The following is a 25209-nucleotide window of genomic DNA, read 5'->3' as shown; positions in this document are numbered from 1 at the left end:
TTAAGAAGGAGGGGAATTTGTATGCATTTTAACAATAGAAAATACCTGTTTCTGGCACATAGGTAATGGGAATCATCACCAATTGGATGGGACTCTAACTGCTGCAGTGTCCTCATCTACATGTAACAGTCACCAGTAAAGTAATCTTTGGGGAAATAAATTATACTATATTAACCTTCTAATTTAATGTTCCTCTTCCTTTTAATAGGGATAATCATAAGAAATGAATTTTAATGTCTGGAATATCAAAGAGATGCTCAGTATTCCCTCAGGCTCTGGGTAAGTTTTGTGGTTACATACTCTGGTACTTTAAGATCTTTTACTTATATTCATTTCATAGAAAGACACTTTCCTTCCTATTGGTTTATAGTAATAGAGTTACCCCTTACAGCTTCTTCCCTTTTCTTTCCCCCACCTGTTGCACCCTCAAATACTTGTCTTTTTCCTTTTGCCTGTTTTCTGATTATAAAAGCAATGGCCATTCAGCTCATATATGTGTTAACTGAGCAATAACTCTGTGTCCAGCACTGGGCCCAGGGACTCTGAGGCCTGTGAGAGTTACACATGGTCCAACATCCAGAAATTCTCACCTCAGTTGGAGTGATTGCTATTGAAATAGCAAGGAGAACAAACAAAACAATGTTCAGATATGTGTTCAGTTGTGTAGTACAATTTGTAGTTATTGTGGAGTTAAGAGCCACTCCAGCTGTTGACAAGGCTCATTGAGATATTGCCTCCTCTACTACACCACGGAGGTACTTCCACTGGTGTCCACCAGCAGTGCAGTAGGCCTGTCATTGCTAACTTGCTGGGTGTGTCCCAGCAGTGTATAGATCCAAGGGATTTCTAATTGCTTGTGGTATGCTTTTATCATTGAATAGTTTATTTTCTTTCTAACACCTTCCTAAAGACAGTTGATTTAGCAAAAACTTAAGAGCATTGTTCTTTTTATTTTTTGAAAAAAAAATAAAAGTGCTTACAGTTGATAAGCACTTACTCTATGTAGGGAAAATCTATCTTTGTTTAATCCAGATCATAGCTTTAAGATGTAAATCCTACGCGATTTCTTAAGGCTCACTGAGTTTGTTTTTTTCCCCAGCCCACCTAATTAGTCTCTTTGACCTAAGAGGGGAGTCACAGAGAGCTGTTTAGCTATTTTGAGTAATGATTATGCAAACTAAATTGTACTATATGTGTACAGACTATTACCTTAGCTAATCTTAGAAAATGGTTCTACGAGTCAAAATAATTGCTCTTTCCTGTCTGAACTTTAGTGTTTCTTTTTGCCTTATATGTATTAATATATGATGGTTTCTTTAGCTTATCTAATTACTTGAAATTTAACATTTCGAAAAGGAATGATTTGTGTGTGTGTGTGTGTGTGTGTGTGTGTGTTTTAACGAAAAGCATGTTTTCTTGGGTTACTCAACAGTATTATGTAACATAAATTGTTAAGGCATCTTTCAAGTAAAAACTTGAAGACTGTGTTTTACTTCCTACTTATGTGCTGTCTCTGTAGTAGGCTTGTACACAGTTCAAATGTGATTGTATGATTATTGATATTACTATCCCTTTCATATGTGAGGTTCAAAGACTGGCATAGATATCCATTAAAAGCAAATTGGATAAGACGCTACAAGTGTGAAAGGGAACAATACCGTGTTTCAAAAACAATTGTTAATGCATCCTCATGTGCACAGATCTGAATTGATCATTCTTCAGTCTGGATGAGGCCTTCATTAGTCTGCTTGGGCGGCCAAAACAAAGGACCATAAACTGGATGGCTTAAACAACAGAAATTTATTTTCTAACAGTTCTGGAGGTTGGAAGTCCTAGAACCTTATGTCTGCATAATTAGTTTCTGGTGAGGGCTCCTTTCCTGGCCTGCAGATATCCACTTTCTCGCTGTGTCCTCACATAGTAGTGAGGAAAAGAGAGAGGAAGAGCTCTCTGGTTTCTCTTAAGGACACGAATCCCATCATGAGGGCCCCACCCTCATAGTATGAATGATGTAGATTTAAAAGTTTATATAAATGACATATGATAGTTCTTATTCAGCTTTTACCTTTTTTCTGCACTCTAAATTTTTGAGACTTATCCATGTGGTTATATGTAAATCTAGCTTATTGCTTCTGACTAATACATCAGTTATATGCATTTTATCTATTCTCTTAGTGATGAAAAGATTCAACTTTTTAAAAGATAATGTTCTCTTAATCCCTAAAGAGTTTATGAACTTTGACCTCCAAAATGGTGTTATAGCCCACAGTGCTGTTATACAAGGAATAACAGTGTTATTATTTGAATTTCCATCTGATTGTTCCCAGGTTGTTGTCATCAATATGTCTGGCATTCAAAATATTCTTGTGTTTCTTTATAGGTAGTACTGGCAGTGTTCAGGTCAGGACAAGCCAGTACTCTGCCCAGAATATTCTGAAATGAATATTTTTAAATTATGGTTTCATTTGTTCAGGATGTTTTCCACTTGCTACACTTTTCTTTTCTTGCTTACTTTCAGTCCCGCTAAGTCATCTACCTGGACCAATAATCAGACTGATTACTCCAGTCTCAGTGATTCCCAGTTCCTCTTTGGATCTCAGTTCTGTCCAGAAAATTCAGAGACCTTGTCAGCACCGTTGGACTTTGGTGCCCACTTGAGACAGCCCAAGCAGTCACAACAGAATTCTCTGGATGTGAGTCTGATTTCCAGAATTTCTCTGCACACATTTCACAGTCATTATGGAGATAAGCTATAAAGGAGACTTATTCTGTTGGATTCTATTTTAGAACTGTACATCTCTAAGGAATACTCTCTCAAATGGATTTGTGCTTGATTGGTGACTCACTTGACTTGGTAGCCTGAAATGGAAAAAATATATTTACAGTTTCTTCTATTGCTAAAGCAATACAAAAAAGTGCCAGTACATTGACGACTTCTAGGGAGATCCAAATATTGCATGATATTTTCTAAGATTAGTCATACTGTTATTTATAAAAATCTCATAAGAAAACATAATTTTAGAAAAATAGGAATAAAGTAACAAATTTTATTTTAGATGGACATTTTTTCCTAAGAAACTTCAGGTGCTTTGTAGATTTTAGTCTACTGTGCTACATTATCTCCTTGAAGACGGAGAGGAGCATTCTGAGGCCTAAGTTAATGAATAAGGGCCAGAATGAGGAACCAAGTCTCCTGAGTCCTTGATTTTTTTGAGACTAGCATGTCCTCTTTTGTGAGCCAGAAATATTTTTATTTATTTATTTATTTATTTTGGTCAAAACCAGATTTGACTTTATATACAGACTCACTTGCACTAAAGAGAGACTTAATAAATCAGACTAGGTCAGTGTTTTCAGTTAGTAGGGTATGCTCTGAGGTAAGTATTTCAGAGCAAACATTGGTACCCAGTGATATGAAGGGGAGTAAAGGTACTCCCTGAATGTTTCAGAGCAAGTTTTGCTTCAGAATGCAGGAAATGGCTTACTATGGGCAGGAAATAGCACTATAGGCTACATGCCCACTGGGCCGTCCATGTCACACCTATCAACAAGGCTAGTTCACCAGCAGCTGAGCAGCAGCAATCTGAGTTACACTTAGTAATATGAAAACTTTAACACATCATCTCAGAGGGAGCATAAATAATTCTCTGTAGTAAACAAACTGATGGTTGCTGGAGAGGTGGGTGGGAGGTTAGGCAGAAAAAGGGAAGGAAATTAAGAAATACAACCTTCCGTTATAAAATAAGTTACAGGGATGTAATGTACAGCATAAGAAATAGAGTCTATAATATAGTAATAACTATGCACAGTGACAGATAGTTATAGACTTATGGTGGTGATCACTTTGTATGGTATATAAATGTTGAATCACTGTGTTGTATACCTGAGATCAATATAATATTAATATAATATTATGTGCCACCTATAATTAAAAATTTTAAAATAATAGTTCATAGAAGAAAATAATAATTCTCTGTTGTAGCCTTTAAATTTATGCAATGAATTTTAAGCCATTTTAGTTGACATTTTAAATATCTCTGGGCTGGTAAGACAGAACCTGTATTAATAAAGAGTTGCTTTATTTTAATATAATTTTCTGGCATATATGAAAGAAAAGGAAATACTACATGCTATGTTGTTATTTAGTATTATGGTTTGCACTTAATGTGAGTCTGCATTGTATAGAAAATAGTAAATGCTATAAGTATTTATATATGTGAAATGCTATAATGATTTTTTTTTTTTACTTTAACAGAGTGAACCTAGTATTTTCACAAAGTACCAGACAAAGCCCCAGCTGTTTGGAGGAGATACAAAAGGTGGAGGCTTATTTCCTCTTCCTTTGCCAGTTGGAAAATCAAAAGGCCTCTTGGAACAGTTTGAGGAGAAAAAGAAAAGGGCCAAAGATAAATGTGACAGGTATGTTGACCTTTCCAGTAGACAAGACAAATCCTCTTTTCTGAGGGAAACAGAAAATGGAATGTCTATAGTGAAATAATTCAATTTCAGCATGATAGCTCTCTTGCCTTTATAACTCATCTAATAATTACTCTTTATTGACTTTCTTGTCAATGTGACTTTTGGCAGATTTCTGTATGGCTGTCACAGTTTTGGATTTCTCTAAGAAGTCCTTTAGCTCCCTCTGAAACGTGAGCTAAAGGACTTCTTAGAGAAATGCAATATTCAAGTAATATGTCTATTCTGCCTAAAATTCTGCCTTTTAATTTGCTTTCTTTATAGATCACAATTAGAAAATAAGATAACATTATTTTTGGGTCAAGAATATATCACATGAATTCTTAAGTCATAGTTCAGGCTGACTTTCTCACTTTGAAATGTTGCAATTTTTAGGATATACTCTAACTTTTATACATATTCTTATTTGTTACTATATTTTTGAAAGCAAATATGTGAGATAAATTAGGGCTGCAATAATAATTTTTAAATAAGTTGAAGTCACTGAGGAAATTAACATGTTCATTTCTTGTAGTAAGTTATTATCAGGGCAACATCTTTAGATATCATAAAAATCATAACACCCAAGCAGAGATATGCCTTATTATTTATGTGACAGTGAAGATATATTGCTTAATGTCACCACTAGTACTTTCATGTTGAAAGAGCCAGAATTCCTTAAAGAATACCTAGATTAGGTATCCTTTCTACTATAACTATCTTCTTTCATTGAGAAAAACAAAATGCTCATTTTGTTGTTGTTGTTGTTGTTGTTCTCTCAGTTAGATTATATTTTGTTTGACCAAGATTTCTGAACTAAAAAAATTTTTCTTGAAACATTAAGTCCCACTCGACCCTTCCTTCTTTTCCTTCCTTCCTTTCTCTCTATTTCATTTCCTTGTTTTTTTTGTAGTGAAATGAGTTTCTGTTAACAAGTATGTACAAGAGGGCAAAAAAATACATTGCTTTGACAAAAAAGAGGATGCATTATCTCTCTTAACCAATCTGGGAAAGATAGAGAATGAAATGGAATCAGAATCTCTTTTCTGTGCTTCTCTCTCCATCTACACTTCATTCTCTCCTACTAGAGACCACGTCCTACTAACATAAAGGAAGAGACTCTCTTCCCTTAGCTCCAATTTGAAAAATCCTAGTGAAGGCATCTGATTGGTTTGCCTAGGTCATGTGGGTGAGTAGAGGGGTGTGACTGGAAGTCCTCACCAGAACCACTTTTTGGATGCAGAAAGAGGAAGTTCCCCTTAGAGGAGGATGCTGGGTACACTAAACAATGGATGGCCATTACCCAGATTATTGTTTTTTATCTGTAATATTTGAGAAAACAGATTAGTCTTATAACTAATAAATAAGCCAAGGACCACAAATAAATTATATAAATAACCACATTTTTTCCAACAATTATTGATAACCATAGTGAAATTTGTTCATTTATCCACCCAGTAAACATTGTGCTAGGCCTAATACTACAAACGGGTAATCCCAAAGGGAAGAATTATGGTAAGTGTCTTTAAAGTTCTTAATAAAAAAGAAAGAACTGTTAACATGTAACAACATGGATTAATCTCAAAGGCACTATGCTGAGTGAAAGAAATCAGTACAACGGTTACATACTATATAATTCCATTTATTTCACACTCTGAGAAAGGCAAAATTAGAGGATAGGAAATAGATCAGTGATTACCAGGGGTTAGGGACTTCACCACAAAGGGACAGCATGAAGGATTTTTTTGGATGTTGTCCTATATCCTGATCGTGGTGATGGTAACATGAATCCTAAATTTGTGTTAAAACTCAAAGAACTGTGTACACACACACATTAATTTTATATGTTAATTTAAATTTTTTTAAATGTTAAAGAATTAGTAAAAGATATGGGTGGCTCATTTTTATTAGTTTGGATTATTTTCAATTGCATATAACATACAGAGGGTGCCAAAAAAAGTATACACATTTTAAGAAAGGAAAAAACTGTATGAATATATACCAATAACAAAAGATGAATACAAGTCACGTTTGACTTCTGCAATTACAAGAGGTGCTCAAAGTGGTTACAATCAGCATCCAGACACTTCTGATTACAGCGAACTACTGCTTGAGCAATGTTGATAAACGTTAACATCTCTTAAAATGTGTATACATTTTTTGGCACCCCAGTATATAAACTCATAATAACAGAAGATTTTGAAAAGATAGATGTTTATTTTTCTTTAATGCAAAACTCATCCTGAAGTGTATGGTCCAGGGCTAGAATGGTGGCTCCATGGTCCTTGAGGATCTGGCTCATTCCAGCACGCTGGTCTGCCATCCCTAAAGTGTGACCCCGCCCCCCCCCCATCTTCACAGTACTTTGTGGTTGCTGGGGTTCCAGCTATTACATCAGAGTTCCATACAGCTGATGGATGAAGGAGGAAGAAAGGTGTCTTCCCTTCCCTTTAGGACTCTTCTTGGAAGTTGCATGAAACACTTTTGCTTGTATCTCACACTGGCTAAAATTTACACATGTGGCCACAACTAGCTGCAAGGGGCTCTGGGAATGTCATCTCTCTGGGTGACAGTGAAACCAGGAGTGGGGGGAAATCAAGATTCTGATTTCCAAGGAAGAAAATGAGGTCACTATAAGTTTCTTCCACTGTCATACAGTTGCCAACGGCTACCTACCATGGACAACTTTCCAAACAAGTCTCAAAATTAGTCCAGTGCAGATTCCACTGCCCTCCACCCTTACCTAGAGTGCATTAGACCCACACTGTAGCCAGTGTAGGTCTTGGACATTTTTACCTATCCCCTGGAATTCCATTTTCCTATTACTGTAGCCACAGCTACCCGAGAGAGCTCATAGACTTTTTCTCCTGCCTCCCGGTCTGACAAGGCATGTGTGAGACGACAGCCTAGGGCTCAGGAGAGGCTAAAGAAGTAAACACCTGGTACTCTCAGTCTCTAGAGGAGGAAAGAGGCTCTGCTTCTCCCCAATATTCCTAACTTGAGGAACCCCTCAAACAGAAAAGAGGGTCAGATGAAGAATAGACAAAAATAAAGACTCTAGACATTCCATTCTAAGTACAAAGTTGTAAATTCTGTAGTAGAGGTTGGATCCAAATGCTTTGGGATCCCTGAGGACAGGCTCCCAGCCCTGAATGGGGGCGTCAGGAAAGATTCCATCCAAGGGAGCACATCTAAACTCAGTGGGAGTTTTGGGCAGAGATCTTGGTTCTGTCAGATTCTCAAGTCTGCTTATGAATCAACTTACTCTGTGAACCATCATTAAACTGTTTTGTATAACTGCTCAGCTTTTCTGTATTTTTAAAAATAAAAATGTGATCATTTCCTAGGGACTATTTTGTAATCTGCTTTTTAAAGTTCATAGTATTTGATGATTATATTTGTATTTCATCTACAAAATCATTTCTAATGGTTGCATTGTATTCTATCCTATGGATCTTTCAGGGGGCTATGTTTTAAATATTTAATACAGCATGAGAGACTGCCAGGAATACACAGTAGGGAAAGGATAATCTGGAAAACTGGATCCATATGCAAAACAATGAAAAAGGACCCATATACCATACACAAAAATCAACTCAAAATGGATTAAAGACTGAAACATAAGACTTGAAACCATAGAACTCCTAGTAGAAAACATAGGGGAAATGCTTCTTGACAATGGCCTTGGCAATAATTTCTTGGAGATGATACCAAAAGCACAGGCAGCAAAAGCAAAAATAGACAAATGGGATTATATCAAAATAAAAAGTTTCTGCACAACAAAGAAAACAAAAATAAAATGAAAAGGCAACCTATGGAACGGAAGAAAATATTTATAATCCATATAAAGGGTTAATATCTAAAATATATAAGGAACTCCTACAACTCTATAGCAAAAAAGCCATATAGCCTGACTAAAAGATGGGACAAAGGAACGGAATAGGACATTTTTCCAAAGAAGATTTTGGTGCCTGAGACAGGCCACTCCAAAATATCCCACAATGGCAAATTGATTACTTTTAACTAAAGTTACTTGACAAGTTGCCTGTGCAAGAAGGACACCTTGGCCTTCACTTGTCTCCTGGGAGGCAGAAAATAACTCTCCAATGATAAAAGTTATCCTCTCCACACCTGGAAGACACCCCTCATCTCTAGAGTGGAACAGCTCAGAGCCAGACACACCGTGGCAAGGTGGCAGCTTAGGTAAACACTATGCCTACTGCATTCCAGGACAACACCAAAATTACAAATAAATTATAGAATAATCAATCTCAAGAATCATCTGAAGATTAGCTGAACAGAACTCCTATAAGTAAGGATATAAAAAAGAGGCCACATCGAAGACGGGCAGAGACATGAAATGGGCCGATGCCAAATTCACAGATAGTGGTTGAACGCTGGGAGGGACATCTCAGTGGCAGAAGACCCCCTGAAAAGGGAGGGGTCTCAGCCCCACACCAGGTCCTGTGCTGAGAAGAGGAATTCCCACGGCATCAGGCAGTGAAAATCAGTGAGGACCGTGTCTGCCCTTTCCAGTGGGACAGAGGGTGGCTAGCAACCCACACACCCTCATGTAGAGCCGGCACACGGACTCGCTCACTTGTGGGCACTCACCAGGTCTCTGGTGGAGGGGCATCAGCTCAGGAGACCCAGGGACATGTGGGGAAGGATTGAGTTGTGTGGTTTCGGCGTGGGAGCTGGAGGGACAGGAGCCATTGTTGTCCCTGTGTGGAGCCGGACACATGTATGGCCTACAGGAGGACTCCATCTTTTCAGTGTTAAGTCCTCCCCCAAAGGGCCATGTCTGGGACTGCATTGGTTTGGTAAAATCTGCTCATGTGCAACAGTTTGGTGATGTCCTGGATCCCCTTACCCCCGCATAGCTGGTGCTACACTGTCTGGGAAATTCTTGACTGTTGGGCTGCTGGCACCACCCCACAACCTTTGGAACCCAGTCTGTAGGGGTAAATGGGTTTCAGTAGCCCCGGAAACATTTGCTGGTGGGCAGCTCTTGGGAACCTACTGGCCTGAGATGGGTGGTGGCTGGCCCGGTGTTCTTGGGGCATTTTTGTGGGTGGTCACGGGCCCAGCACCAGTGCAGAACCCAAGACTATATTTACTTTGTAGAAACCACCCACCACATCCCTTAGCTCTCTGGAACCCCGCCCCACCCACCTAGAGTTGCATTGCCAGGGGCAATCTGGGCACATGGATGGCGGGCCCTGCCCAACAAGCCACGGAAAAATAAATCAACAGTCTATCTTTACCCCTAAGGGAACTGGAAAAAGAACAGCAAACAAAGCCCAAAGTGAATGCAAGGAAGGAAATAATAAAGATCAGAGTGGAAATAAATGAAATAGAGACTTAAAAAAACAATACAAAAGATCATTGAAACCAAGAGCTGTTTTTGTTTTGTTTTTTTGGAAAGATAAATAAAATTGACAAACCTTTAACCTGACTCATCAAGAAAAAAAAGACAGAGGACCCAAATAAATAAAATCCGAAATGAAAGACAAGAAGTAACAACGCACACCACAAAAATACAAAAAATTTAAAGAAAATAGTGTGAGCGCGGCCAGCCCCGTGGCTCAGGCGGTTAGAGCTCCATGCTCCTAACTCCGAAGGCTGCCGGTTTGATTCCCACATGGGCCAGTGGGCTCTCAACCATAAGGTTGCCAGGTCAATTCCTCGAGTCCCGCAAGGGATGGTGGGCTCTGCCCCCTGCAATTAAGATTGAACACAGCACCTTGAGCTGAGCTGCCTCCCGGATGGCTCAGTTGGTTGGAGCGCGGGCTCTCAACCACAAGGTTGTCTGTTCGATTCCCACAAGGGATGGTGGTGGGCTGTGCCCCCTGCAACTAGCAACAGCAACTGGATCTGGAGCTGAGCTGCGCCCTCCACAACTAAGACTGAAAGGACAACTTGAAGGTGAATGGCACCTTCCACAACTAAGATTGAAAGGACAACAACTTGACTTGGAAAAAAAGTCTTGGAAGTACACACTGTTCCCCAATAAAGTCCTGTTCCCCTTCCCCAATAAAACCGTTTTAAAAAAATAGTATGAGCAACTATACGCCAATAATTGGACAATCTGAAAGAAATGGACAAATTCCTAGAAGCACACAATCTAGAAGAGACGGAAAATTTGAACAGACCAATTACTACCAATGAAATTGAATCAGTAATCAACAAGCTCCCAACAACAAAGTCTTGGACTAGATGTTTTCACAGGTGCATTTTACCAAACATTCAAAAAAGAATTAACACCTGTTCTCAAACTATTCCAAAAAATCCAGGAGGAGGGAAAGCTCCTAAGCTCATTTTATGAGGCCGCCATTAATTACCCTGATTCCAAAACCAGACAAAGACATTACAAAAAAACTCAAAAAACTACATAGGCCAATATCCCTAATGAACAGATGCAAAAATCCTCAACAAAATATTAGCAAACCAGATTCGGCAATACATTAAAAAGATCATACACTATAATCAAGTGGGATTCATTTTTGGTATGCATGGCTGGTTCAATATCTGCAAATCAATTAATGTGATATACCACGAAAACAAAATGAAAAATAAAAATTATATGGTCATATCAATAGATGCAGAAAAAGCATTTGACAAAATCCAGCATCCATTTATAATAAAAACTGTCAGAACGTGGGAATAGAGGGAACATATCTCAACATAATAAAGGCCATGTATGACAAACCCACAGCTAATATCAAACTTAATGGGGAAAAGCTAAAAGCATTCCCCTTAAGATCAGGAACAAGACAAGGATGTCCACTTTCACCACTTTTATTCAACATAGTACTAGAAGTTCTAGCCACAGCAGTTAGATAAAAAAAAAAAAAAAAAAAAAAGAAATAAAAATCCAAATGGGAAAGGAAGTAGTAAAATGGTCATTATTTGCAGATGACATGATACTATATATAAAGAACCCCAAAGATTCCACACACAAAAAAAAAACCCTATTAGAACTGACAAATGAAGTTAGTAAAGTAGCAGGGTACAAAACTAATATTCAGAAATCGGTTGCCTTTTTATACACCAATAAACTATCAGAAAGAGAAATTAAGAAAACCCCATTTATAATTGCATCAAAAATAAATAAATAAATAAATAAATACTTAGGGATAAATTTAAGGAAGTAAAACACCTGTACTCAGAAAATTATAGGACATTGAAGAGAGAAATTAAAGAAGATACAAATGAATGGAAACATACCATGCTCATGAATAGGAAGAATTAATATAGTTAAAATGTCCCTACTACCCAAAGCAATAAATAGATGCAATGCAATCCCTATAAAAATACCAATGGCATTTTTCACAGAACTATAACAAACAATCCTGAAATGTATGTAGAACCATAAAAGACTCCAAATATCCACGGTAATCCTGAGAAATAAGAACAAAGCAGGAGGTGTCACGCTACCTGATATCAAATTATACTACAAGGCTATAGTGATCAAAACAGCATAGTATTGGCATGAAAACAGACACATAGATCAATGGAACAGAACAGAGAGCATAAATAGAGAAATAAATCCATGTCTGTATGGTCATGTAATCTGTGACAAAGGAAGCAAGAATTTACAGTGGGGTAAAGACAGTCTATTTAATAAATGGTGCTGGGAAAACTAGACAGATGCGTGTAAAAAAAAATGAAACTGGACAATTAATATGGAGTTTGCAGACTGGTTGGAGGTCAAGGATCCAAGATGGTGGAGTAGACTGTCCCTACGTCCTTCTGTGAACACATTAAAATTACAACTAAATTACAGGACAATCAACCTCTAGAACCATCTGAAGTCTAGCCAAACAGAAGTCCTAGAACTAAAAATATAAAGAAGAAGCCACATCGAGACTGGTAGGAGGGTTGGAGACGCAAAATGGGCCCCACACCTGCATGTGGCAGATGAGAACCAGGAGGGATAACTTGGCCACGGAAGTTCCGCCCAGAGGAGCAAGGAAACCCAGCCTGGAGTACTGGTGCCAGGAAGAAGAGCCCTCACAACATCTGGCTGTGAAAAACAGTGGGGGTTCCGACCATCAGGTGGGACGGAAGGCTGCGGGGAAACCCAAACGTCTTCTTAAACAGCCTGCGCACAGACTCACTCTCTAGTAGACACTCACCTTGGGCTCCGGTGGAGGGACGGTGACTCAGGAGGTATCAGAGGCATTCAGGGGGCAGACTGAGGTTTCAGGCTTCAGTGGGAAGGCTGGAGAACAGTCGCCATTTCCCCTGCATGGGGTCCTTCTCCCGAGCAACCGGCAGGTGGTCACCATCTTTCCTGTGTTGAGCCCTCCCCCTACGCTTACGGCCAAATCTGAATCTGATTGGTCTTGTGAGCTCTGCTGCTCTACCCTGCTGACTCTGCTGGGACCCTGCCCCACTCAACTCCCCTAATGCCGTAGGCACTTTGTCTGGAGTAGCCAGTCCCACCCGAATTGCACTCTTTCTTGGAAAATTTTCAGAATCCTGGCCTCAGTGTGTTCTGAGACTTTCGTGAGTAGCTCCAGGCTCAGCACTGGCACTAAATCAGAGTCTACATTAATCTGGTGACCGCAACTCTTCCCATTTTAGTGACTCCCTGAGATCTTGCTTCATGCAACTCATGTACCACAGGAGCTTTATCAGTGGCTGAACCTTAAGGGAGCCGTCAGGTGGCAGCAGGCCTCCAGGTGTCCTGGCTTTTTGCAGAGCTACCCAAGGTCCAGTACTGGTGGCAGCCATCCTCGGTTCACAGTGTGGCCTCTCCCACATGCCTTCAACTTTAGCACAGGCAGTAAACAACCACTGATCACTTTGTAGCTTCTACCAGGTAGTCCCCAGCCAGAGGGTAGTCACAGGTAGTGGGTGACCTGGGCCTGCACCGGAGCCCCTCCCAAGAGGCCCCAGAACCAGCATACTTGGAGGTTGGCTTCAAACCACAGCAGAGCACTGCCCAATTAGCCCCACAAGTGGCACACCCAAAGGATGGTCTCAACAGGCACCAGAGTCTGCTGGGGCGAATCCCACTCAGTGGGGTAAGCCCCCCACACAGCCTGTAAGCTGTGGATGTGGCCAAACCCTATAGCCAGTCAGCCCAAGGGTCAGTCCCACCCACTGATGTGCCAATAGCAATCAAGGCTCAACTATAACAAGACGGTACATACAACCCACACATGGGACACTCCTGGAGCACCCAGTACAGGTGACCAGGGAGACTGTGCTAGGTAGGGCCCCACAGGGCACCTGCTACATAAGGCCACCCAGCCAAGACTAGGAAACACAGCAGATCTACCTAGTACATAGAAACAAACACAAACTTGGCACAAATATTCAATGTGATGAAAAGCAAGGACCTACAACCAAGATTACTGTACCCAGCAAAACTATTATTTAAAATCTAAGGACAGATAAAGAGCTTCCCAGACAAGAAAAAATTAAAGGAGTTCACCACCACCAAACCAGTATAACAAGGAATGTTAGAGGGACTTATTTAAGATGTGGGGGGGGGACAAAATTGTAAATAATAAAATGGCAATAACTACATATCTATCAATAATTACTTTCATTAAATGGATTAAATGCTCCAATCAAAAAACATAGCAAGGCTGATGGATAAGAAAACAAAATCCTTACATAAGCTGCTTACAAGAGACACTTCAGCCTGGAAGACACAGACAGACAGAAAGTAAAGAGATGGAAAAAGTTATTTCATGAAAATGGAAATGAAGAAAAAAAAATATAAAGAAAGCTGAGGTAGCAATACTTATACCAGAAAAAATAGACTTTAAAACAAACACTATGTAACAAAAGACAAAGAAGGAACCAGTAATCCCACTTCTGGGTATTTATCTGAAGAAACCCAAAACGCTACTTTGAGGGGACCTGTGCATCCATATGTTCATTGCAACATTATTTACGTTGGCCAAGATGTGGAGGCAGCCTGGATGTCTATCGATGGATGAATGGATAAAGAAAAGGTGGTACATATATACAGTGGAATATTGCTCAGCCATGGAAGGATGGGTTCTTGCCATCTGCAGCAGCATGGATGGACCTGGAGGGTATTGTGCCGAGTGGAGTGTCAGACAGATGCAATGTGATTACGCTTGTATATGGAATCTAACAAACAAAATAAACAAAACAGAAACAAACTCATAGATACAGAAAACATTTTGATGGTTGGCAGATGGGAGGAGGGTTGGGGGGATGGGTGAAAAAAGGGGAAGGGATTAAGAAGTACAAATTTGTTGTTACAAAGTAGTCATGGGGATGTATGGTATAGCATTAGGAGTATAGTTAATAATATTGTAATAACTGTATGGTGTCAGATGTGTACGAGATTTATTGGGGTGATAAATGGGAGGGGGTTTGGGGCAGGTGAAAAAATTTAAGGGATTAAGAAGTATAAGTTGGTAGTTACAAAACAGTTAAGGGGATATAAAGCAAACACAGGGAATATAGTCAATAATATGGTAATAACTATGTATAGTGCCAGGTGGGTACTAGACTAGTCAGGGAGGTCATTTCTTAATTTATATAAATGCCTAACCACTGTGCAATACTCCTGAAATCTAATATAAAGTAATATTGAACGTCAACTATAATTAAATATATATATAGTGATAGGATGTAAAATACAGCATAGGGAATATAGTCAGTGGTATTACAATACCATTCTGACTCCTGATCCTGTGTATGTCACTCGCTTTTTTCTTTCTGGAAGTTTTAGGATCTTCTTATTATCCATAAAGTTTTGAAATTTTACAATAATGTGCTTTGATGTGGCATGTCATAATCACTGGGCATTGGGTAGTTTCTTTTGACCTATAAACTTACGTCTTTTAGTTCTGGGAATTTTTATTATATCTTTGAAAATCTCCTCTCCATTTTCATTCTCTGGATCTCCAATTATGGGTACATTGTGGATCTCCTGCATTGATCCTATAATTTTTTAAAACTATTTTTCATCTGTCTTTTGTTCTGTTTTCTATCATATTTCCTTAGCTATTTCTATCATATATCTATCTCTAGTTCTATTTCTATCTTATTTCTAACTATTCTACTTGTTTAATCAATGCTATTTTAAATTTCTAGGTACCCTTATTCTCTGTTTTTATAATTTAATGACATTCTGTTCTTAATATCCTTAATTCATTTTTTCATTTTTAATATTTTTATTGTTTTCAGCTAATGTCCCAATATCTTTCATTTCATATATATATATACATATATATATATATATATATATATATATATTAGATTTCTAAATGGTTCTATTAAATTCTCCTTTCAAAGTCAGTCAGTTGGGGCATGCAAAAGACTTGGTATGAAGAATTGTTCTACTGGGGTTCAAAATTGATATTTGCTTTTGTATTATGTAAATTAAAGAGACAAAATCTGCAACATTTTTAAATGACAATCCATGTCTGAATTTTTTCAAAAGTAGGATATTTATTTGAGGAATAATTGTGATAGTTTCTTTTTCATTAGAAATTAATACTGTTCCCAGAATTGTCTCTCTAATACCTCATTCTTACAATCAAAATTTGTGTCCAGAAGTTAGGAGTCATTGGGTAATAAGAATTTTTCCACTCCAGTATAATCTTACGGGACTGCAGTTGTATATGTAGTCCATCGTTGACTAAAATGTAGTGATGCAGCACGTGACTGCAAAAGTTAGTCTGTTCAGTAGATAACCAATGGAGTTGCTAAAATTTAATCTAATTTAAGATACATATAGAGTGAATTTAAAAAAGGAAAAAGTGGTTTGCCTTGGAAATGGTCATGAAAAGTCTATGTTCTTCTTTTTCCAGCTGGGCACTAAGGTTTCTCAGGGTTGGGTGTCCAGCTCTGCTCAAGTGCTATTTGATGCTATACTGATGAAGGCCTGCCACTTCATGCAATCATTTCTGTTACATATTGTTTCAGTATTTCAAAAAGATTTATTTTCGTTTTTCTCTCCTACTCTAGCGAGACTCTGTACAACTTCATTTCCCATATCAGAGAAAGCATTCACAGGGTAAGTATAGCTACATTTCAGAGTTAGAGCACCTTACGTTTTATGTTTAATAATTGTATTGATTTTAGTTCATGTAGAGGAGCAATATTTTAACTACTGTTTTTATCATTAAATGACAATTCTCCAAGTTAGTAAAATAAGGCAACAGTCTGTGAATACTTTCTTCATTTTGGGTTTCTTAGTTGCAGACATCTGTGGAAAAGTCTGAGGAACATCTCAGTGCAAGAAGCCAATCTATTTTGGATTCTTTGGAGACTGTGGCCAAGACATGTGAGTGTGTCGTGTTTGTGGCTATCAGCAGAGGGCACTGGCGAGCAGTAAACGTGAACCTGCTGACCCTTGATGGGTGTCTGCCAGTGGTGAGGTTCCTACTGCATTTCAGATGGGAGGTTGGGTGCATAGTTAGCCCTGAAGAAATGTGGTGCACACTCAGCTGGCTAGAGGGACCCAGCCCTGGGAGGGAACGCCCCTGTCCCTGGATGACTTGTGTGAAGCACTAATCCTTCAGCCAGTGACTCCACAGGGGCCCCATTTCTCATCTCACTGCCTGACTGACACAGTGGCCTCCCTGAGTTCCAAACAGTTGCCGCCTGTGATGTCTATAAAGACATTTCTCCCTCCGGACTTAGAAAGAAAGAAACTGCTCCCTTGGGAGTTAAAATACTCCAGTCACCTACTGTTCTTCTGGCTGCCTTGGTTTCAATGAGAGCTTTTTATAGTGCATCACAGCATCTTTCTCAACTTCAATTATAGTTTGTGGCTTGTAAAGTCCCGGGCTCTGCCAATCAGTGATTTGCATTTAGCTGAAACCATGGATGGTCCTGGCCTTTGGTAAACAGGAGAGAGCCATTACACAGCTTTCCTTAGACAGACTCCTCTCTGAAACCAACAGCTTCTCAGCTAAACAGCAAGATGATGGCTACATCTGCACTTGTTTGCATTTGCCTGTGTGTTTATTTTTTATTTTAAATAAACTGAAGCCAACTTATTCAAATGCCATGGGATGGATTGCTCATGATTTACAAAAATTAATGACTCTGTGTGGCTTAGAAATCAATCCCCATATGTCTGCAAAGAAGCACTGTATTGTCTGCTGGCTTCCAACTTGGGTATCCCACACACAGGACAACTGTGCATCTGTTTGGAAACCGCTTCTGTAAGCCTAGAACTGTTACCCTCCAAAGAAGTAGCAAGACAAAGAGCAGAAGCAAATCAGGGATGCTTGCTTTGTGTAGCATATAATTATTAAGAATGTGGTCCATCGGTAGGAACCATGTTGGAATGCAAATACTTATTCATTGTGAAGTGAAAACAGCTCATGTGCACATAGTTTTTGCTCCAGGACATATCTCGTAGGGGAGTGTGACCAGTCAGTGAAAATTGGGAAGGGTAACCCCCCTCCCACCCAAAAAAGGGGGGCTGAGGAATCTCCTTTTACACATGGTGGCTCCCAGACCTTTGCTCAGGCTCTCAGCACAGCAGGGAGAACAAAACTACAGAGTAAAAGGAAAATCACTGGCCAGCAATGGAAAAGCATCAGAATCTGATCTCATCTCAATGGAGCCTTTGTCAAGTCACTAAAATAGAAACAAATTTTTGAAAATCATCTTCACAAGAAGACAGATATTTCCAGAATATGGAAATAGATTTTAAATGGCATTTTTACAAAAAAGCTAAAAATATCTGAGGTTTATAGCCAAAGCAGAAATGAAATGAGTCCCCTTCTGGAGAACACACATACGTACAACACAATCTATACTCTGTCCATGGATATGCATCTGTATTAATGCAAAATTCCAGGACTGCTCGTGTTAAACCCAGGAAGTGGAACCAAGGTCTGCATGGGAGTTGATCATTTTTCATTGTATGCTTGTTTATACAGTTATGGTTTTGAGTTATTTTCAGAAATAAACTTTTTAAAAGAAAAAAAACAGACTTTGAAAGTAATGAGCTTCATACAAAAGTTCCTATAAAGAAGCCCCCAGTCGTGTTTCCCACGGTACAAAGAAAGACAATGTGGGACAGGCTGAGTCTAGAATTGAACATTTTGCTTGTCTTCCTCATACTCTGCATTTGTGGTTGGTGATGTTCACTGTTGCTAAGAAGCATCGCTATTTAGGAACTCATCTAGGGTAGAATAATTACATTTGCTTTCTACTACAAATATCCACATGGATGGCTGGAAAAATATTTGACTAATTGAGTTTAGGAACAGGAATCCAGTACTTGAAACATAAGTAAACAGCCTTTTTCTAACCGGTTGGCCCATGAAATTTAACTTGTATTGGGCAATAAGAGAAAATTTGCTTTCTAAAAACTTCTTACTGTTTTTATTGTGGTGAAATACACGGAATATAAAATTTGCCATTTCTCACTGTTTTTTTTGCAAGACCACAGTGGCTTGTCTCTTCCTCGTCCTAACAGGACCTTTGGCACCGGCTGTCTCCTCCACCTGAATAACATTCTCCTAATGTTTGCAGGGCCAGCCCTTTTAGCCTTCTGGTTTCACCTGAATGTCTCCTTCTCTGATGACCTTATCTAAGAGGTGCCCCACCCTCTTACTTTTATTATCATTCCTATCATAGCATTTATTACAATTTTCATTTATTTATGTGCATGTGTGTTTACTTGTCTATTGTTATTTTTTTCCTTTTTCCTCTTCAAGACTTGCAAAATTCATGTAAGTAAACAGTTGTATTCAAAATTGTTTCCATGCTCCTAGAATAGTGCTTAATAATAAACTTTCAGATAAAATTGTTAAATCTCCAATTAACATGTTCAAACACCTCGGAAATTCTTTCTGTTTCACTTGCTCATTAGAGTCGTCCTGCCTGGAGCTTAGTCTTGCAGCTCCAGGCTGAGCTGATCATTCTTTATTAGGTCCTAGTTTTAGGACTTCTCTTCCTCGTCATTCTGAGGCTTTTTCATCCCCAGTCTTGGATCCCTTTGTTTCCTGGACCTTGTTTTGCACATGTTTTTGGTGGTACACATACTCCAGTAACTTTTTTTTTCACTATGAAAATGCTTCAATGATATAGTCTGTACAGCATATGATGTCAATCCAGTAACTTTTAGAGAAAGGGTATATGGGAGGTAACTTCTGTGATAGATGGCCGTTTGAAAATGTCTTCTATCTCCACATGGGTCTAGAATCCTAGGTGGGAAATACTTTGCCCTCAGAATTTCTAAGGCATGGCTCCACTGTCTTCTAGTTCCAGTTTGACTGTTGAGATGTTTGATGCCATTCTGCTTCTTGATTCTTTATGTTATCGGTTCTTCCCCCACAACCCTTTATGGACATTTTTTGAATTTCATCTTGCTATTGTGAGAATCAACAAAAGAAGTGCCACAAACCACCAGATAATTTAGTAATGTAGCAGAACTTAATAAAGTATATAATGGGGAAAAAAATGCCATTTATATAATTCAACACAAAAGATAAACTGTCCAGGGATAAACTTAATAAGGACACACAACTCACCCTTTTATATATATTTTATATGTGTGTGTATGTGTGTGTGTATATATATATATATATATATATATATATATATATATATATATATAAAATCTTGCTTAGAAAGGCCTTCCCCATTATAAGGTTACCATTTCCCCCCATGTTTCTTTCTTATATTTTTATGGTTTATTTGATTAAACTAAAATTGTTAATCTATGTAGAATTTATGTTAATATGAGAAATCTGAAATGTAAGCCTCCTTTTAGGAAGGGAGTTATGTTTTATTTTAAAGAGAAACTCTGAAGTAAATCACTTGAACTTAAAAGAACCTTTATGAAATCGCTGCCCTTGGCTGATAAGAGAAGACAAAAGAGATAAAATAGTTAGAAGACAGGGAAGTAACCAAAGCACCGATCAGATTGAGGCAAGTTTTCAAGTAAGACTGACTTGAGTCTGTTTTCCTGTCTTTTGAGCACTAGAGGTTACTCTGTTTTTCCTTCCATTTACTGTGAAGAGTTAAGCACTCTTGCCACCAGATTGTCTTGACCCATCTGAAATGAAAAAAAATGTCAAGAACCTTATAACATGTTTTAGATAGTGACAAGAAGAGAAAAGAATATCTGGTGTAAACTGTACTTGTTATGCATTTGAGATGTACGTGAACTTGCAATAGTTTCCCTGTGCTCCCTCCTACAGTTCAGGCTTCATTCTCCAGAGCAGAAAAGGCCAGGAAAGGGGTTTTGAAATGGCCATTACAATTCTTTGTCCTCTTCTGCAGGTATTTGCAATGAGCCTGAGTAAGAAGTAAAAGAACTTCTGATGGTTTCTAAACTAAAACATATAGTGGAGCTTTGATATTTTTAACAGGATTGTAGTAGAGATTCAGGTTCTCTTGTAAATCACTACCCAGTTTGTCCCAATGACATGATTGAAAAATCCATCTTTTTCCCATTGATTTCAAATTCCTGTTTTTGTTTGGGTCATTTCTGATCTCTCTTCTGGTCTTGTACCCAGTCTTTCCCCGTCCAGTTTATCATCCCTATTGCAGAAAGAGTGCTCTTTATAAAGAGAAAATGTAATTGTGTCAACCTCAGTCAACTGTGTCAGTGAATGAAATCTTAGAATCACGGCCACAAACCTTGTCATGGCCCACAGACTCCTCTGTCTGGCTGTGTCCTCCCTCCTCTCTCTCATCATACTTCAGCCATGCTGATCTCATGGTTCCTCTTTGGAGACCATGCTCTTTATTCTGCAGCCAATATTCTTTCCCCCTGGTTAATGAAGTTTCAGCTAAATATCACTTCTGTCTGGAAGTCATAACTCACCTCTGAGATTAGAGCTGATCTGCCTGATACATGGTCTCAACCTCGGTCTACTTTTCCTTTGGAGCACCAATAAATTACATGTATACATAGTTCTTTGTATAATTACTCATTAACTACCCACTTTCCCTATTAAGTTGTAATTTCAAGAGGGTTTTATCTATCTCAATCACTGTTAAATCCAGAGCACCTGGCCCAGCGTCTCACATATCATAGATGCCTGTTAACTGTTTGTTGAATGAAGATAAGAGCATCTTCACATGACCTGTAGTTTAGCAAGAGGATGGCAATAATTAATTGCAAAATATGTGTTATTAAATAAATGTGTGTATGGGTGTGTAAAATCTCCCTGTGAGAAAGAGGGGAACCAATCAGTCCCGAGTAGCGAGCACCCAGTTCTCCAAGCCCATTGGAGCCCAAGTGTAAATGCAGGATAAACAAGTGGATGATGAGAAGTGATGGCAGGACACACACACCGCCACTGCAGAGAGCAGCACCCAGAAAATGGTGTTTTCCAAGGAGGTGACTGCCGAGGGCAGGAGGAAGAACAGAAATTGGAAGGAAAGGTGGTGGTTGAAGGGATGGGTAAGTGGCCGCAATCGAAACGGAAGTACTCCAGGCTGCGGGACGCGCATGCACGAGGCCAATGGCGACAGAGAGATTGCTTAGGAACCCTGCGGGTCATGGGAAGGGGAAGTGCGCCCATTTTAAAGGTTTGGACTTCATCCCATGGCCAGTAAGGTGCATGATCATATCTACATTCTAGGAAAGTGACTCTGATGACAGGGCCAAGAAGGCAGGCCAAGGAGGAGATTGGTGCTGTCACTTGGGGAGCAGGTTTCAGGGTCCCCAGCAGGTGCTCAGGTTGAGTGTGCCATGGCCAAGACGTTCTCAGGGAGGGGAAACCATCCTGCCCCGGCTTCTCCTCACCGAGGCTGGTCTGGGCGGATAGCGTCTGAGCCTGCGTGCAGGCTTGTGGCCCAGGCCAGCTTCGCTTCTCCCTCTCCACCAGTGTGCCCTGGGCAGGATGGGGCCTACCAGAGTCTGCATGAGGTCACCTGTCATTGTTCCGTATTTAGTGCAAGAAGCTGCGCAGGCCCAGAGTGATCGGGCGTTGGAAACGGGGCAGGACAAAGGCAACATGGAACAGGCCATCCTTGAAATGCAGAAGAGATCTGAAGCCGTAAGTATAGACCCCGACCCTCTCCTCAAGCGCATTTTTGGCTTTGCCACTAAGACCCAGACAGACACCTTTGATGTTGCAATTTTTCAGCAAAGGACAGAGGCCAACACAAGCTCCTTGGTAACGGGCCAGGGGAGAGTCCAGCTTCCTGCCCCACGGTTCACCGGCTCACTGTGGCTCTGCTGCCCTTGTAATGCCCAGCAAGGGACAGGCTTGGCTTCTGCTGGCACTTCCTTTGGTCTGATCACACATTTCATTGAGCGTCTGAGCTGCACTGTCCGTAACTATCTTCTTTCTCACTGCCTTTCCCTAGAGACAAGCAGAGTTTATAGAAATGAAGTCCAGCCTGAGGCACCTTGAAGATTTAGTGACCCAGCAGAGTAAGGACGTCCAGCAGCTGTGTGAGCAGCTGGGCCAGCTGACTGCGCCCAGTGTCCTAGCAGAGCTGAAGAGACAGACGTCGTCCGGGCCTGGGGTGCCCGGGCACAGGAAAGACAGCAGCTCCCAGACCTCACCGCCTCTGGCCCAGAGCCCGCATGTCAGCAGGCAGGACAAACTCACCGCTGAGGAAGCAGCCATGGGGCAGGCCCAGGCCCTCCCTGCTGCAGGGAAGGTTAGGATGGGCTCCCTGCGGCCTGAGGACGTGGGTGTCTGGGGTGAGGGAGCCAAGAGTGCTGCTCTCCAAACAGAGGCTGTGCTGCCGGCAGCTGGAGGGGGCAAAAGAAACAGGCGCATCAGAGACAAGGCCGTGCAGCCCCATTGCAAGAAGCGGGTTGTTACTGAGACAGGCCCTGAGAGCCACGGTGCCAGCATTGAGGCTGCCCAAGGAGCCCCACAGCTTCTGTCCCTGGACTTAAACAACTTTGCGACCAGCAGTAGGAACACCCGCCAAAAATGTCGAGCCAACCCCTCTGAACAAAGTATAGTGACTGAACAGAAAGGCACAGCTATCGAAAGGGGGGGGACAGGCAAACAGCAGCGGCCCAGGAAAGCCCGCAGAAGCAGGCCCCTCGCCAGGAAGCAAGAGCAAAACTCAAGCAAAACCCATGCTTTCAATTTTAAATGTCCTCCACCTCCAGTTTTGGGCTCCCAAAGCTCCTCCCTGGAGCAGCAGGAACCCCTTGTTCAGCCCCTGCATCGGTGCTGCCCCAGGAGCCCCCCAAAGCCAGTCTGCCCCGTTCTGGGAGGGACAGTCACACCCAGAAAGAGGGCAAACGCAGCACAAGGGGACCTCCTGCTGCCCAGACAGTACTCTTCTCAAGACAACAGCTCCCACGGGGACCAGCAGATGAGCTGGTTCAGCGACCTCAACCTTGAAAATTTCGAGTCCCCTCTGTGCACGCAGCCAGAGAAGAACCTGCTCTATGACCTAGGCTTCGATAGCAGCGACGATGGCTTCTGACCCGCCACAGTGACCTCAGCTGGTGGTTTATTGGTCTCCGCTGGAAAGACACATCACAGAACACTTGGGCTGCTAACAGCAGAAAGCCCCCAAGCCTGCTTGGGACCCTGAGGGGGTGCAGGTCTGGCATCCTGGATACCAGGTGCTGCCCGTGACAGGGCATAAGGGACAAGTGCATCCTTATTTATTGGAATGAAGATGGTGGTGATGAGAGCTGGGCAGCAGCCTGGCGTGGGGCATCAGGAAGAGGGGCTGAGTTGGTGAAAGGAAGGCTGGTCCCCAAAGGGAGTACTGAGTAGCAGAAGGCTCTCTCAGAACTGTTGTTGTGGGAGCAGAACTCTCAAACACAACATCTTTGGTCTTCACAGTATTCCCCACACATGACAAATACCTTTCCAGGCCTCGGGATTTTTTTCTTATTATTTTTATCCTGTTCTGCTGCCAGGGCATTTGCATTTTTCAATGGACATGTTACAGGACACGTTAAGTCAGTCTGCTGTGAACAGAGAAATAGAGAGTGTTAAAGCTACCAGTGACAGAGAGGTGACAGCACCAAACAGATGCCCAGAGCACGGCTTTCACAAGCCACACAATTCCTTTGCCCCTCGTCCTGTTTTTCAACCACTTTTAAAGTGAATGGAGCAGCTGTGGGCCCTGTATTATTTCTGGAGATGAGTGGGCCTATGAGACTTTGGTTTTCCATTTATATCTTGCTGTTTTAGAATATTTGCAATACATATGTATTTCTTTTGCAATTAAAAAATAAATAAAAAAGATAAAACTTTTAAAGCATAGTTTTTTCCTTTCATTAAGTTTATTGAACTGATCTGCCATCAGTTTACTTAAGACAATCAAATAGGTAAGATGCAAACCATGTTTTTATTCCGTAGGCTTCTCACAAGATGATTTTGAATATATGACACCTGATTGGTTTTCCTTTATTGTATGAAAGTAAAAATCTTCATGGGATACACGGCTTCCAGAATTTGCCCATTTTCAAGTCCATACAGTAAATGACATTGGGACCTCTGTGTGAACCATTATAAAATGCAGTGGTTCTTGATTTCTTATTTTTGTATTTTTTCTTTTCAGGGGTGTGTATCCCACAGAAGCCCCAGAGTTTAGTTTGCCTGCTTCACATTTGGCAGGGGTCCCAGGCACCAGCTGGGAGCTGCAGGCGATGGCAGCAGCCCCGCCCGAGGGTCTGCCTCACCCACCTTCCACCAGCTTCCACTGCCTGCCCTGCTGGTTCAGGCACGCCAGGGATTCCTTCCAGGTCTTCCCAAACTTCCCAAACTGAGCGGTTAGCATGAAGCTTGCAGACCAGAGGGTCTGTATCTGGAAATCTTTTATTACTCTAAGTTGAAAAGT

The 25209-nt window shown here is 40.7% G+C and overlaps 1 protein-coding gene across 1 annotated transcript; it reads left to right on the top strand.

The window, feature by feature from the left end:
* The first annotated feature begins 223 nt into the window (after positions 1 to 223).
* Positions 224 to 24276, top strand: IHO1 (interactor of HORMAD1 1). Its single transcript, XM_033131736.1, has 7 exons — positions 224 to 279; positions 2519 to 2693; positions 4256 to 4419; positions 16426 to 16474; positions 16657 to 16744; positions 22333 to 22436; positions 22750 to 24276. Exons 1-7 carry the CDS (start codon positions 224 to 226, stop codon positions 23836 to 23838), a joined length of 1725 nt encoding a protein of 574 aa, XP_032987627.1. The 3' UTR covers positions 23839 to 24276.
* The last annotated feature ends 933 nt before the right edge of the window (positions 24277 to 25209 follow it).

The sequence above is a fragment of the Rhinolophus ferrumequinum genome, chromosome 17 (assembly GCF_004115265.2).
Source record: "Rhinolophus ferrumequinum isolate MPI-CBG mRhiFer1 chromosome 17, mRhiFer1_v1.p, whole genome shotgun sequence".
Taxonomy (NCBI): domain Eukaryota; kingdom Metazoa; phylum Chordata; class Mammalia; order Chiroptera; family Rhinolophidae; genus Rhinolophus; species Rhinolophus ferrumequinum.
This window is presented reverse-complemented; position numbering and strand designations above follow the sequence as displayed.

Excerpts from the sequence above, each read along its gene's own strand:
- IHO1 (XM_033131736.1), top strand. The coding sequence starts at position 224 with ATGAATTTTAATGTCTGGAATATCAAAGAGATGCTCAGTATTCCCTCA. Across the intron at positions 280-2,518 it reads AGTATTCCCTCAGGCTCTGG|TCCCGCTAAGTCATCTACCT; the intron begins GTAAGTTTTGTG and ends GCTTACTTTCAG. Across the intron at positions 22,437-22,749 it reads TGCAGAAGAGATCTGAAGCC|AGACAAGCAGAGTTTATAGA; the intron begins GTAAGTATAGAC and ends GCCTTTCCCTAG.